At 37.8% G+C, this 16,059-nt stretch overlaps 1 protein-coding gene across 29 annotated transcripts in view; it reads right to left on the bottom strand.

The window, feature by feature from the left end:
- OSBPL6 (oxysterol binding protein like 6) overlaps positions 1-16,059 on the bottom strand; it is a 206,716-nt gene that overhangs the window by 73,498 nt on the left and 117,159 nt on the right. For 24 of the 29 annotated variants that reach the window (XM_031008818.3, XM_055380296.2, XM_055380311.2 and 21 more), the window contains one exon: positions 3,048-3,140. The exons of the other annotated variants lie outside the window; for them this stretch is intronic. In XM_031008818.3, coding sequence (XP_030864678.1) covers positions 3,048-3,140 — 93 coding nt within the window. The remainder of the gene's footprint in view (positions 1-3,047; positions 3,141-16,059) is intronic. 29 annotated transcript variants of the gene reach the window in all.

The raw sequence follows: 16,059 nt of genomic DNA, 5'->3' as shown, positions 1-16,059 counted from the left end.
TTGATTTACTGTGTGTCTACATGTGGATGATGAAGAATATTCTGTGTGACTTGTGAAAGTGGAAACATTTAATAAGTGCAGATCTTTGCAAGTTTTCTTCTGACTAAACTCAGATTGTAGTAATGGCTACTAACTACTAATTTCTTTTTTCCAATTTTTTATTTTTTCATTTCAATGGGTTTTTGGGGAACAGGTGGTGTTTGGTTACATGAATAAGTTCTTTAGTGGTGATTTTGGTGCACCCATCACCCAAGCAGTGTACAATGTACCCACTGTGTAGTCTTTCATCCCTCGCCACCCCCCACCCTTTCCCCAGAGCCCCCAAAGTTTCCAATGTATCATTCTTACGTATGGCTACTAATTTCTATCACAGTGTTTTTTTTCTTCTTTGAGAGTTTAACTCCAGAAGGGGGAAAAAAGAGATAAGATAGAAAGGCAAAAAGTTAAAATGTATTTCTTAAACATAGATGTGACAGCTTTGAGCAAATAATTTTATTCAGTCTGATGCAATATTACTAAGTCCAGTAAAAGAAATGGAAAAGAATCCTACTATAGTTCTCACAATTAAATAGGCTGTCAACCTGACAGAGGCAAAAGATAAAACCAGAGCAGACAATGTTCCCCCGTTTCAATTATAAATACTGTGGATAATGTTACAAATAAAGTGTGTAAGAAATGAAACAACTCATCTCAGTATAAAATAGAACCTTCTATGTTCTATTTTCCATTATGTTAAAATTTCTCCCTCTATACTTAGTAGACTAGGACTATCTTAAGAAAACTAAAATTGATTTCTGAAAATTGAAGAATTTGTTTTTGTAATTTCAGTTGATATTTTTTCTGCTTAAAAGTCTCCAGTTTTCCTGGGTTTACTTATAACAGAGCTAAAAGCCATAATGTGATCATGTCAGTACTTAAGCCAGATATATACATATTTTTGGTATTATAAGTTTTAAAAATAGTTTTAATCTAATAACAATAAATAAGAACAGACAGTAATGTCATAATCGCCCAAGTTTTTTCATTTGGAAAAAACAGAGACATTTCCTTTCTGAAGGGTAAACTGTATGTGCACACATTTGCAGATGTATGCGGGTGAGTGTGCATGTGTGTGGGTACATAAAAATGCTTTAGCAGGTGAATGCATCAAGCTTAGGATTGGAACAAATCCTGATCAGGACAATGTGTACTTAAAAAAAAAAAAAATTCTTCCACCACTAATCAGTGCCCAGGAAGCCCATCTCTCAAAGGCGCTGAGAGATGGTGAGATGCGATGGTACCTGGGTTAGATATGGCCCTCTGATTTCATGAGGCCCCAAGAGATGTGGTGTCTACTGACACAGAAACACAACCAGGGTTTATTAGTCCTACAGCAAGATCTAAGTGGGCAACAACATGGAGAAGTAATGGGAAGTAGATGCTGTTTGTACCCTACCCAGATCCCTTTATATCAAGCCAGTGGACCCAAGCCCCATCTGCTGTGAGCTGGGCTAACAGCCACCTCCTTCAAGGAAGAATTGCTGTTTGACCAAGCTGGGGCCTTCATGCCAGAAAACTATGCCATAATTATCAGTAAAGTGAGAACAATATTGGTATGTACTTCAATGAGTTGGGGGCTGATTAAGTGAGATAATACATGTTCTAATCCAGTGCCTGGCGTAAAATAGGTGCTCAATAAATTTTAGTTACTTTTTCCATTGCCCTTTTATTTATTTGTTCTCTATTTCCTTTAGCTAACTATAAGAGAGAATTGCTATTTCAAAGAGATTACTAGTCATATTATATTTACCAGGTATACAGTCTGTACTCACTATTCAAATGGAAGTCAGACCACTTATGTTTTATAGTTTAATAACTCCCTGCTTTCCATGGTTTAGCAGTCTATTCTTGTCTGATAGAACAAACTTTATAGCTTGTCATATCTTTACAGTTTAAAGAGGTTCAAGTGTATATATTCCATAACAGTTGGGTAGTAAAGTGTTCTTTTCTAAAAGGATTATGTTTAATATAGAAAAGCAAGGTGTAATGATCAGTTTTACATATTTAGAAGTTAACCGTCTTTGGGTATAAAGTGCTATTTTTATACTGGAATTCAAAGTCTGTATGCATTCTATTTTCAGAATTTCTCAATAAAGGAGGAAGCCCATTGAAAATCTCAGGGAGGGATGGGCAGGAGTAGGATGGTATCTTTCCAACTTTTCCCTTTCATTTTTACATTTTAGACATATGTGAATTTAGTTTTCCCCAGTCTGAGGAAGAGCAGGCTGAAGGGGAGGGAACACTGGCTCCCATGACACAGAAAAGGTCTTCTAAATAATCTGCAGTGTTGTCTCACGAGCTCATTGCTAGGAAGGCCAGATGTGAGAAGGAGCCTAGAAGCCAGAATATACAACAGTCCCTCCGCATAGGTTCTGTTTTACCTTGCAGCTTGGGAAGAGCTGACAAGCATTGGTTGTGGAGTTGGACAAGTCTAAGTTTGAATTCTTGCTCTGCTATAATCCTTGATAGCTTATTTACTTATTTATTTATGTTTTTACTATGGGCAAGTTATTAACTCTCAGTTTCCATATTTGTAAAATGTGATAAATACCTACACTGTGTGGAGCTGTTTATGAGGACTATATTAAATGGGATAATATATTTAAATACTTCTCATAGTGTCTGGTGATGCAGTACATGGGCAATAATGGTAGCTGTTATTATTTTTATTGCTGGATGCAGTTTTTTTTCTTTTCCATTAGCTGGGCATAGAAATATTTGTTTATCTCCAACAGGGAAGGCAATAGTTTCTTTTTCCTTCTTCCCTTAAACAGATTTTTGGACCTTTGAATGTAACCCTACAAATCCCAGCAAAGTATACATTCTCTGTTCTCTCTTATAAAGGGCAGAGAAACTCTACTCATTGGAAGCAGAAAAAGTGCAAAGAGTGGCCTACAAGTGGCATCACAGGTATTTTAGGGGAGTCAGGTGTAAACGTTATTCACAGTTCAATTGGCCCCAGAGCAGGCATCATGCCAGCAGAGAAAGCACCGCATTTCATCACTGACCTTGGAGAGGGGGACTGGCTCCGGTTCTAGCAATTGCCGACTTACAGAGGGCTCGGTGCTAGAGGAAGCAGTCCTCTCCAGTATGTGAATACTCTGAAAATAAATGGAAACACAGCCCAGGGTTAGACAACTCACTTTTCATGTGAATGTGCATGGGGATGAAATAATACACAACACAGTCAAAACAGTGAGCTATGTTAAAAATGGCAAGTTCCTGAAAAGACCAAAGATAGCAGCAACAGACAGAAAAATATGTCGGCACAGGATTTTCCCCTCCTCTTCTAGATTTGCTGCTGAACTGCTGCTGCAGTGCTGGTTTCAGTCTTGGAGAGTCAGAGGAATATCTCTTGAAAAATTTTATGATACACACAAGAAAACTTACAACTTTATGACAAAGACACACCTTCTACTTAGACTAATCAGGCTTACATAGAAATATTTGCTCATCTCTCCAACTGGGAATAGCAACAGACAAAAAGAAAGGTCTACCTTAAAAAATCCAGTGGCGGCCAGGCATGGTGGCTCATGCTTGTAATCTCAGCACTTTGGGAGGCTGGGGCAGACGGATCACCCGAGGTCAGGAGTTTGAGACCAGCCTGGCCAACTTGGTGAAACCCTGTCTCTATTAAAAATACAAAAATTAGCCCGGCATGGTGATGGAAGCCTGCAATTCCAGCTACTTGGGAAGCTGAAGCAAGAGAATCGCTTGAACCTGGGAGACGGAGGTTGCAGTGAGCCAAGATTGCACAATGCACTCTAGCCTGGGCAACAAGAAGGAAACTCCATCACAAAAATAAATAAATAAATAAAAATCCAGAGCCTTCACACCCTTCAGTCTCTAAAGTTTCTTACAAAAACGCACAGAGAAGAAAACAATTCACCAAATACCATAAACGGTAGGTGTCTTTTACAAAGAGCATTTATGTATTAGCAAGATAAAATTTCAACAGAAAAATGGGTGAAGTACACGAATAGTTAACACATGTAAAACATTTGAAAAGATGTTCGAACTTAGAAGTATTCAAAAAGAGAATCAAAATAATAATTTCTTTTACCCATCAGATTCAAGAATGAAGTGGGGTTGGAAGAAAGAAAATATATAGATATGATCTTTCTAAAGCGGAATTTTGCAATTATATTAAAGCCCTTGGGGGGGAAAAAAAAGTATATGCCTTAACCTAAATTACATAAATCTACTCATTAAGAATCCTTCACTATCTTGGCACATTATGAAAGCATAAAAGAAGGAAACAAATCTTGTTTCATGCACTCTTCAAATACATGTGAGCAAAACTTCCCTACTGTAAAGACTACAAAGATTTTTTTAAAAGGTTTTTTTGTTTTTTTTTTTAAATGCATGAGGTGATTTTTCTAAAAAAGAACCATGGCTAATAAAGATCAAAGATACAAGTGTCACTGTAAAGATCAAAGATACAAGTGTCACTGTATTACAGAGATATAAAATGCTTCCCCCACCAACAAATAAATTACCTTATACTTTGAGATAATTTTCCATAGGAAAAAAAGTTTCCAACGTAATTTTTGAAATAACCATTTAGAAATTACACACTTTAGTAGCAAGTTTCTCCCTCACTATTTAATAGAATATCAACAAAAAACTCCATTCAAATAAATATAATAAAGTACAAGACCAGAAACTACCAGTGAAATATGTTATTTATTCATTCATAGTTCAATTTATCAACACATCGTTATTAGGCACCTACACTGTGCCAGGCACAGATGACAGGGCCACAGAGAACAAAACAGACAAGAGAACTACTCTTATGATGCTTATATTCTAGAAAGAGTTCTTATCATACAAAAGACCAAATCATGGTTAGGACTTTTTTGTAAGCCCACGTATTAACCTTGTTTCATGTGGCTACTGCTTTTGCTTACTTTAATCTTCCAGTCAGGTATCTCTGATCTGAGCTTCTCTTTAAGGACTCTCCCCGATCCCCATCCTTTCAGGTTGCTGGGCAATAAAACACAGATACATCACCAACTGTTTCCCCCACCTCCAAAAAAACGTGGTAAGAAAAACAAAACCTGGAAAGAAACTTGACCTTAGTAACTATGTAGGCAGGAAATAAAGTAACTAAGCTAGGGAAAGGAAATTAAATCCCCTAACTTCCAAGTCAAGCCATAGATATAGAAATCAATGTGGTATATTTGAAGTGTGATAGAAATAAATTTTTCCTGTATAGATAGGAGGGGATACTTAAGATGTTGCCAGAATTATGTGGGTCAGAAGGGTTAGCAACCACACAAACCAGGACCCACAACTGTAAAATACCTACCACAGTACCTAGCACAAAGAACACAATATTAGCCTCTTCTCCATTTGATGTTACAAAACAGTTTATATTATGGAAGAAAAATAAGAAGTTCAATCACTTCATATATAGCACAATATATCTAAACCCTAAATTCTGTTGATTTGTCAAAGCCCAGAGAATCATAAAAAACATTTAGTGAGACATAGCAAGTAAATGAATATTTTTATTATCACTAATGTACGTATTTGTTGCTGAAAAAGTTAAAGGACAATTTAGAAAACTACTAGCTGCTACCCATTATTGTAATTGTAACTAGCTTCAAAAAATAAGCTATTCCATGTAACCTCCAGGATGACAATGAAGAAGCCAACAGCTCTTGTAGAAACTCATGAGTCTAGAACCTATCATTGTCTATTCAATAATAAAAAATTAATCCACTACCTACTACCTTGAATTTTCTCCAAACTCATGGTTTTAAAAAAAGCATAACCCTAAAGTTATGTAATTATATACCAAGCAATTTGTTATTTTAAATGAAATATCTAAGTAATTAAATGTTGTATTTTTTTACACCAGCAGCTATAAAGAAGACAGTTTAAACTGACCATACCCAGTCCTGGCCTCTAGCTAGATTGAGTGCTCCTTGAAGGTGGGGACAAGCTCATCTTCATCCTGGAATTCCATCTTCTCTACCCGTAATCCACCCCATCCTAGCACAACAATCTGCACACTGAAGCCAGTCAAAAATGTGTGGAATTTTTTAGTGCTAATTTGCAGAGAACAGTCCTTCAGCAATCAATTACCTTCCAGCTTTATCTTGGAATTATTATTATTTTTGAGACAGAGTCTTGCTCCATCACCAGGCTGGAGTGCAGTGACACAATCTCAGCTCACTACAACTTCCGCCTCCCGGGTTCAAGAGATTCTCCTGCCTCAGCCTCCCGAGTAGTTGGGATTACAGGTGCGCACCACCACGCCCGGTTGTATTTTTAGTAGAGACGGGGTTTCACAATGTTGGCCAGGATTGGCCAGGATGGTCTCGATCTCTTGACTTTGTGATCCACCCGCCTCGGCCTCCCAAAGTGCTGAGATTACAGGCGTGAGCCACTGCACCCAGCCTATCTTGGAATTATAAAAATCATGCTCCAATAGGATAGAACTTTTGAAAACAGTTAAAAAGCCTAACTTTTAAAACAGAAAAATCTAGCGGATTAATCACAGAACTCTTACTTATTCAATTTAAAGCTATGACTAGTCATTAGGGAACACATCAAATTTAATTTCATGACATCTTCAGTTATAAAAATCAGTTCTTTTCATAAGGCTTCCTTTAAGATCATAATTTGTGGTATAATTTTTGTACTTTTCTTCACAAGATAGCTGTTTTCATATTCTTTCAGAGTGAATTGGAAACGCATGCCACTACTTTCAAGGTGTTACACACATTATGTAAGCAAGTTAAATAAAGGGCTATGTAAACCAGTTAATTATTCTTTTAAAATCAAGTTTCCTCTCAAATGCTAAAATTATAAGTTAATTTCCAGGTCAGTTTTTTAAGGAACTTAGAACACACAGAGAAGGTGGAAGTACTTACCCACCCTCTGTTTCCCCTGATCAGAGATAACTGATGCATATTTAGCTTAAAACCAGGAACCTGGAACACATATTTCACTGTAGCTCTTTAATTTGGTAAAAATATGCTCCTCAGGTTAGTGTTCATTGATCTCAATACCTCCTGAGCAGCAAGTGGAAATGTGCCAACATGACTGTAGTCTAATTTACTTGGTATCAAAGACATAGGTAAACAGACAGACAATGAGACACTTAATAATAGCTGAATGGTTTGGTGCAACTCACGCGGAGAGAAACATGATTCTCAAAATGAGAGTCCAGGAGATCTGTTGAATAGGGGTCTTGTCATTTACTTACTTAAATTTCATTACAAAGGTATAAAGACATTGCTGGAAATGTTTTAGGCTGCGGCTACAAATTTCTGTACAGACTCACTTTTTCTATAAATTTAGGACAGTAGTAAAGAGAATTGGTCCACTGCTCTCTGAATGTTAACTCCATTGAAATTGTTCACCTAACTATCTCAGCTAAGCTATTTTTATATTCGCAGATTACCCAAAATATTTTCAAAGAAAAATATCCAAAATAATTTAGAAATTTCTAAAGTACGTTCTTCAAGCTTTCGGCTATCTGCAATGCATCTCTTCTAGTTATAGCTGCTACTTTGAACATAGCAGCACTATGTCAGTGGTACTAGTAACTTTTGTAGGATAGTGTTGATGATAATGATGATGACAATGGCAGTTAATATTTACTGGTTTTTACATTCCTATCTCTATGCTTTACATGAATTATTGCATTCCATCTTCACAAGCCTTTGAATAATGACTATTAAATGATCTGCCTGACTGACCAGATAAAGGGATATAGAGACTAAGAGAGGCACACAGTCACTAAGGGTTGGAGTTGGAAGGTGACAAGATTTTACTCGAGTCAAGCTTGTATATATGGCCTTCTGAATTAACATGAAAGCTAATGTCAAATGACAAAAATAACAGAAATTTCAAATTGATAAATGAACATATCACAAAGCATTCTCTACCACAACCTTCTGTGGATATAGAGAAGTAGAAATGAGTGAAATAAAAAAGAAAAAATTATAGCACTCTTAAATATGGTACAATCTTAGGTATAATTTCTTTGTTACCCTTACAGCACACTCAAGTTAATTTCCAATTTCTAATTTTATTTTATTTTCAAAAACACACTCAAACCAGACAATTTGTAATTTTCAGCTAGCTTTTACTTTGGGGGTATGGTGTATGCTGCAGACAAAAGAACATAAATTTTGCAGCTCTACAGACCAGCATACCAACCCTCATCTGCTATTTACTATGAGACATAGACAAATCATTAACCTCTTTCAACCTCAGTGTCCTCTATCTGTAAAATGAGGATAATAATATCTACCTTACAAGACACTGCAAGTCACAGGGTAGGCATCCAGTGTATGCACAGTGCTGCCCAAAGGCTTGCAACACAGTAGGCACCCAATAAATAGCAGCTATCATCTCAGTTATAAACATTACAGGAATAAATGCCTAGGAATCTTACGCATTCCCATTGCCACAGAAAGATGACTTTCAAACACTTTGCTGGTGTCTGACACCTGGGAGCCCTTTTGGAAGTGAGGAAGCCGTGCCTTCCATGACCATCATGTTACCCAGCAAACCCAGTAACCACGGTCAGCATCACCTCGTGATCAGGACATCAACATTTGGTGAGAGAGCTGTCAACGTGATTTGAGACAGATGGCCTAGATATTCTCTAATGGGAAGGCAACAGCAGTGATGGCAGCATAGATTGCATCCTTCTGAATGCCTGCAGCAGAAGATGCATGTGGATTTTCCTTCAAAAAAGGTTTTTCTTTGCACTAGCATAAAATATTAAAATCACCAAAGCCAAAAGGCCATGGCTGAAGAAGTAGCAATTATACTACTTTCTCCATTATCTGGCCTTCACTGAAAGATGCAGAAGTGCATTAACAGTAGGTCTCTATATAAGCACCCTTAAAATGAATGAAAGTAGAAAATTTTAGAAACAGTGGCTGAAAAAAGTCTACACAGCACACCTGGGAAATTCTGAAGGGAGAAAAGCAAAGTCAGCACAGTCCCATCCCTTCCTGCACAGAATTATGAATCAACCACTATAGCCTCACCATTGAACTGGCCTGTTTTAAGACACCCTGTATTGTAAGAAATACCATGTGGACCCATCAAGTGGTCCATTGATAGCAAAGAGTAGTTCAGCAATATTGACTATGAAAGAGATAAAAGGTATGGGAATAAACAGCTTTTTAATTCCCACAGTTGCCTTTAAGTAGAAATAGAACCAGAGCTTACTGGTGAACTTCCTCCTTATTCTGTACTCATAACACTCAACAGCATAACTAAATCAGAGGAAACCACAGCAACCAGAGTATAAGCACATACGGATCATGCTTCATTACGGCAATTATAAACAAATGGCAAATCACATAGACAAATACCAGGGCATATCAAGAGCTAACGCTCTGGAACATGTAGAGTCAGTTTAAAGGCAGGAACACTGTGACCTGAAAATAATACTAAAGTTAATCCGTAATTTTCTAAAAGGCTTTTAAAATTACCCAGGGTAAGGATTTTTCAGTATGATAATCACTCACGTGATTTTGCTAACAATACAAGCAAAAAAAAAAAAAGTCCATATACATCTTTTTAATATTTATGTAGGTTCATTTGAGGCAGAAAGTTGGACTGTTTTGATCACCCTTATAAACTGAGAGCATATCATTCACATATATATCATATTCATTCTTTCATTCAGCAAATATTTATAAGAACATGTATTGATATCAGATCTTATATTTATGAGAATATATGTTCTTTCATTCAGCAAATATTCATCATATACAATATGTTCTCATAAATGTTTGCTGAATGAAAGAATGAATAATTATTCTATATATATATATATATATATATATATATGGTGTCTAAGTTCCTGCTGCGACATAATTAAGTTAAATTACCGTGAGATCAAATGTAAGCAGGAAAGAAGACAAAAGGTGACCCACCTCATGCCTCAGCACCTCAAAGTGGTTTGAAAATCTTGTGCCAAGCTTCCTATGTGGCATAATATCCTTCATACTCATTTAACTTCTAATTTTATTCTTATTGAGGTAGGGTTTGCAATTTCATTATATTTTAATATAATGCATAATGATATTTAATATTTGCTGACAATTTTATCATACTGACTACATTCCAAATACTGTTTTAAAGATATACACACACAAACTCATATAATATCACCTTTAGAAAAACACATTCATTGCAGAAATTTTGGGGGGAAAACAGAAAAATAGAAATTAAAACCACCCACAACCAGCAATAAACTTTTTCAGTATTTTGATATATTTTCTTTCAGCTTTTTTTCAATGCATATACACACTCAATTCTTAAAAACAAAATAAAAATTGTACTATTTTTTCAATTTAATAGCCTTTTTGTTTGTTTGTTTTTTGGTTTCAATTAGCAATACAGTCCTCCCTTGGTATCCTTGGGGGACTGACTCCAGGACCTTCTGCAGATACCAAAATCCACAGATCCTCAAGTCCCTTATACATAATGCCATAGTATTTGCATATAACCTATGCACATCTTTCCATATACTTTAAATCATCTCCACATTACTTGTGATACCTAATACTATGTAAATGCGATGTAAATAGTTGTTATACTGTATTGTTTTTTATTTGCATTATTTTGATTGTTGTGTTGTAGCAGGGGGGATATTTTCAATCCACGGCGGTTACATAAACCATGTTATGTATGTAACTCTTTATATGGCTCAACAATGGCTGGTTCAATCCACGGATCTGGAACCTGTGGCTACGGAGGTTTTAAAAGTAAAAGGTTCCCACAGCATTAAATATTCAAAAGCATTTTTAGCAGCTGTGCAATATTTCACTGTGTGGCTATGAGAGAGGTTATTTAAATACCTCCTGTTGAACATTAGACTGTTTCTAATTTTTTTACCACTATAAAAATACTTTGATAAACATTTTTTTAACTGAAATCTTTAACATGTATCTTTGATTGTTTCCTTAGAATACATGTTTTTAGAAGCTGAGTTACTGGGTCCCATGGTATGACTTTTTAAATAGACTTTAGATACATATCACTAAATTTCACTCCAAAAAAGCTAAATCAATTAACATGCTTAGCAGTAGTGCAGGAGAGTATCTATTTCCTTGAAGCCTCACCAGTGCTGGCTATTAAAATTTTTGAGAAATCAGCTCTTAATTGGGAGTTGAGGTCAGGAAGTCTGGCACTTGAAATATAAAACATACAGTATGTGCAGAACTTTCCTTTACCTTTGTAAGAATATTTCACTTCCAGTCTAGGAGAGTTACAGTGGATACTGGACAAAGGGAGGTAAGATTTTCTGTTTGTCCAAGTTGAAAATCAAATAAAGCAGTTTTGTAGACCTATGGTCCTTTGGGATGACGTTTTTATAGTTCTAATGAAACACCTAAAAATGTTCTCTGTAAAGTGATCATTTCCAAAACTGAGTGAATAACAGTCTCCTGGGGTGGCTTCTGTAAACAACAGATTCTCAGGCCTTTTCAAGGGCCTACTGAATGAGACCCTCTGGGCTTCATTAACTCATGGTACTGTGGCCCTGTCTATTTGGTGTGATGCCTGAGAACCGAACAGGCAGTGCTAATCTTGGATCTGACAGACGAATTTGCTGCTATAAAAATGTCACCCAAAGCCAGTCATCTCAAGGTAACAAGAGATAACCTCCAAAGTAAAAACCTGATAAAGGCAGGCCTAGAGAGCTGAAAGGCTTTGGCAGGCACACCAGGGAAAGCAGTGAACAGACTCCTAACCAAGTAGCACTGGGTTCTGAATCATCTGTGGGTAATGAGTATCTGTGTGCCATTATATAATAGATAATGATATTTAATATTTGCTGACATTTTTGTCATATTTACTACATTCCAAATACTGTCTTAAAGCTACACACATACAAACTCATAAAATATGACCTTTAGGAAAACACATTGCAGGTAACAAATCTCTTTCTAGTGGTCTCAATTTCAGCACATTTGACATGGACTGAACATGTACCGTAAACACCATGCAACAGTGACAGAGATCTCCGAAAGGTGGCGATGCCAAGAAAGCTGTGGAGCTGCTCGTTGCAGCTAATGGAAAGGTTAACAGCAGTTGTCAATAAAACTTCTCATTGCAAAAAGATGATCAAAACTTCTCATTCCAAAAGCAATACGTATAGTAAAAATGCAAAAAATTGAGAAAAGCACAGATAGCATGGAACTCACCTATGATGGCAACAGTTCATAATAACTATTAACATTTTAGTCTATGTACCATTTGATTTACAGTTTCCCAAGCCATCAAAGATGTGAAAAATTACTATTATTGCTCAAGGAAAAAAATGAGGAGGCAATACCTAACTAAAAAATGATTGACAAATGCTGCCTACAAGGTTCACTTCAAAGTATACAGGAGGCCTGGACATCCAGCTTGGCAAGCATTACAACATCTAATAGTGGAGGGGCCAAGAACAAAGGCTCCAGAAACTGGGTTCCAGGGAGCAAATCCTGTCTCCACTGCTCATTAGCTGTTGGCAAGACATTTCACCACTTTGGCCACACTTTGTTCTTTGAACAAAGTGATGACACTTCCAGCCTTCCACAGTGAGAGCTCGTGAAATATTAGCTATTGCTGGTGTTATTCTATTGGTTTGTTCATAAACTTTGCCTAATATTTAGACTCTTCAAAATACCCAGTTTGCATCCAAGTAACAAAAATTGGTCCCAGTCTGAGCTTTTGCAAACAAATATTATTTTCTCACTGACACTGGTCCTAAGTCCCAAAAAGTTGATTCCATGGGATGAGTGGAATCCCAAAAAGGCTAAACTGAAATTTAAATCAACTCAATAATTTAAATATACCTAGCACTCCAGAGAGGACACTGCAGATTTTCAGATCAGGTTAGTGTTTCTCTCTGAACTAACAGCTGGGTTCCAGGGTCATCCTGCAAATCCCTGGGTCCAGTGGAATTCTACATAGAGCTAATAATTCAGGTTATATTCCTCCTTACTGGTAACACTGGAGGTGATTGTAATTGGAGGTTAGGTATCAAATCAGGGACGCTTGACCTTCTTGTCTCTAGAAATTAGAACATTTTTGTTTGAGATAACATTCTACTTTTCACAACTCAAGGAAATCCATTTCCTATTTAGAAGATTTGACACTATGTTTCAAAGTAGTGATTTAGTTATTTCATTCAACAGGGCGATTTGAAGATGCTACAGAGGCTCAGTCGGAGGAGACACATTCCAATTCAGTTCATGTATATGCTGGGAGATCTTTTTATTACCCTGTTTGTTCAACAAGAAAACTTGTTATGAAAACTTTGCACATAAAGGATAGATGTTGATGAGAGACATTTTTACTGTCTGGTTTTCCAGGCACCTTCTTTACTTATAATGAGTTTCCTGTATAACAGATGCTGCTGAAATCTGCTGTGAATGGCCATGCCACTATCCCATGGTTACACCAGCACATGGTCCCACTGAGTCACTGCTGGGGATGGCCTTAATATGTCACCAGTGGGCTTTGAATGAACAGGCCACTGTTGGTTTTGAAATGCATTGCTGTTGATAATACATAGGAAACATTTTAGATACTCATGTAATTGAAATATATAGTTGTTAAAAGATGGACCATTATACTGAATATAGATTTCGTAAAAACTGGTAAGAAGATGAACTTCTAGCCTCTTATGACTTATTTTTTATTATTTATATTTTTTTCCTTAAAATGTTCTTTATTTTATTATCTCTGAGCTTCAGCAAACTTTGAGTCATTACGAGGGCTGGCTGGCTTTTTCTTCTTTGATTTTTCATTGAACAAAAAAATTGACTCATTTAAGGATTTACAAGGTCTAACCTGGTGGAGATACATATAAGAATTCACCCATAACAGATGCTATCACCTGAAAATTATGCATTCCAAACCCTACATTCTCAGAGCCATAGTGTCTGATTTTCTGATATGACTTGAAAACAATACAAATAAAAATAATCATTGGCTCCAAATACAGGACTTGCTTTTGAAAATGCAGATCCTTGGGCATAATCCCAGAACTACTGAAAATGCCTCAGAAACATATATTTTGTTAAAATTCTCTAAAATATGTAAGCATAGGCCAGGCGCGGTGGCTCATGCTTGTAATCTCAGCACGATGGGAGGCTGAGGCAGGTGGACCTCCTGAGATCAGGAATTTAAGACCAGCCTGGCCAACATGGTGAAACCCTGTCTCTACTAAAAATACAAAAATTAGCTGGGGGTGGTGTTGGGCGCCTGTAATCCCAGTTACTCAGGAGGCTGAGGCAGGATAATTGCTTGAACCTGGGTGGCGGAGGTTGCAGTGAGCTGAGATCACACCATTGCACTCTAGCCTGGGCAACAAGAGCAAAACTCTGTCTCCAAAAAAAAAAGAAAGAAGGAAAGAAATGTAAGCATGAAAGTAATTATGGAAACAAAATCCAGTCAGTGGGTCACAAACTGAGTGACCTTATTGTATAATGTGACCATAAAATACATACTGAGCAGGAAGCAATAACCTTCGTTTTAAAATAAAGAGAGGCTGGGTGCAGTGGCTCATGCCTGAAATCCCAGCACTTTGGGAGGCTGAGGTGGGTGGATCACTTGAGGTCAGGAGTTTGAGACTAGCCTGGCAAACGTAGTGAAACCCCATCTCTACTAAAAGTACAAAAATTAGCCAGCTGTGGTGGCAGGCGCCTGTAATCCCAGCTACTCGGGAGGCTGAGGTATCAGAATTACCTGAACCTGGGAGGCGGAGGTTGCAAAGAGCTGAGATTGTGCCACTGCACTCCAGCCTGGGCGACAAAGCGAAACTCTGTCTCAAAAATAACCAAAATTGGCTGGGCATGGTGGTTCATGCCTGTAATTCCATCACTTTGGGAGGCCGAGGCAGGCGATCACCAGAGGTCAGGAGTTCAAGACCAGCCTGGCCAACATGGTGAAACCCCATCTCTACTAAAAATACAAAGTTAGCCGGGTGTGGTGGTGAACCTGTAATCCCAGCTACTCAGAAGGCTGAGGCAGGAGAATCGCTTGAACCCGGGAGGCGGAGGTTGCAGTGAGCCGAGATTGTGCCATTGCACTCCAGCCTGGGCAAAAAGAGCGAAACTCCATCTCAAAAAAAAAAAAAAAAAAAAAAAAATTACAAAAATTAGCTGGGCGTGGTGGTGCTCGCCTGTAGTCCCAGCTACTCTGGAGGCTGAGGCAGGGGAATCACTTGAGCCCAGGTGGCGAAGGCTCCAGTGAGCTGAGATGGCACCACTGCACTCCAGCCTGGGCGACAAACTAAGACGCCATTTCAATTTAATTTGATGCCATTTCAATTTAATTAAATAAAATAAAAAGATACCTCCCACCCCCACCAATATGTTTAACACCTGTGCAGAAGAATGCTCCCAACTCTCTGCTTTTGTCTGCTTTTGCCTTCACATGATTCCACTTATTCCATCACACGTCCACTCTCAGGAGCAAGAGGAAGGGACTGTGCTCTCTTAGGTCCTCTCTGCTGCCTTTGGGCTATCCTTCATTTACTCTCAAAATCCACTCTTGTGGGACTTGGAACTCCAAACCATATCATCTTCTCTCCCTGTTGTCATCTCCTGACCTCATGATTATTCCTTCGCAGCTATCAAGACCTCTGAAGCCGAGCTCCCAATCTTCTCTCCATCCTGACTTCTCATTCATTCATTTATTCCTTCTAATACATCTTGAGCATACCAAATGTGAGGCGCTGTACAAGGTGCTAGGAATACATTATTGAGTGAAATAAAACCCTGTTTTCATAGGGCTTACATTTCAGTGTTAGGGAATACAGGAAGGGGATACAGACATAAACAGGAAACAAATACAAAACCAAATAGATAACATGCCAGGTGGTAGTTAATGCTTTAAAGAAAAATCAAACCAGCTAAGTGGACAAGGAGAGATGGGTACATGCAGGGAAGGGCAGAGAAGGCTGCCCAAAGAGGGTATATTTGGAGACCGAGCCAAGTGTGTGACAAACCGGGGGATGGCTAGATGAAAAGCAGGTGAGGG

Source organism: Gorilla gorilla, chromosome 11 (genome assembly GCF_029281585.2).
Source record: "Gorilla gorilla gorilla isolate KB3781 chromosome 11, NHGRI_mGorGor1-v2.1_pri, whole genome shotgun sequence".
NCBI lineage: Eukaryota > Metazoa > Chordata > Mammalia > Primates > Hominidae > Gorilla > Gorilla gorilla.
This window is presented reverse-complemented; position numbering and strand designations above follow the sequence as displayed.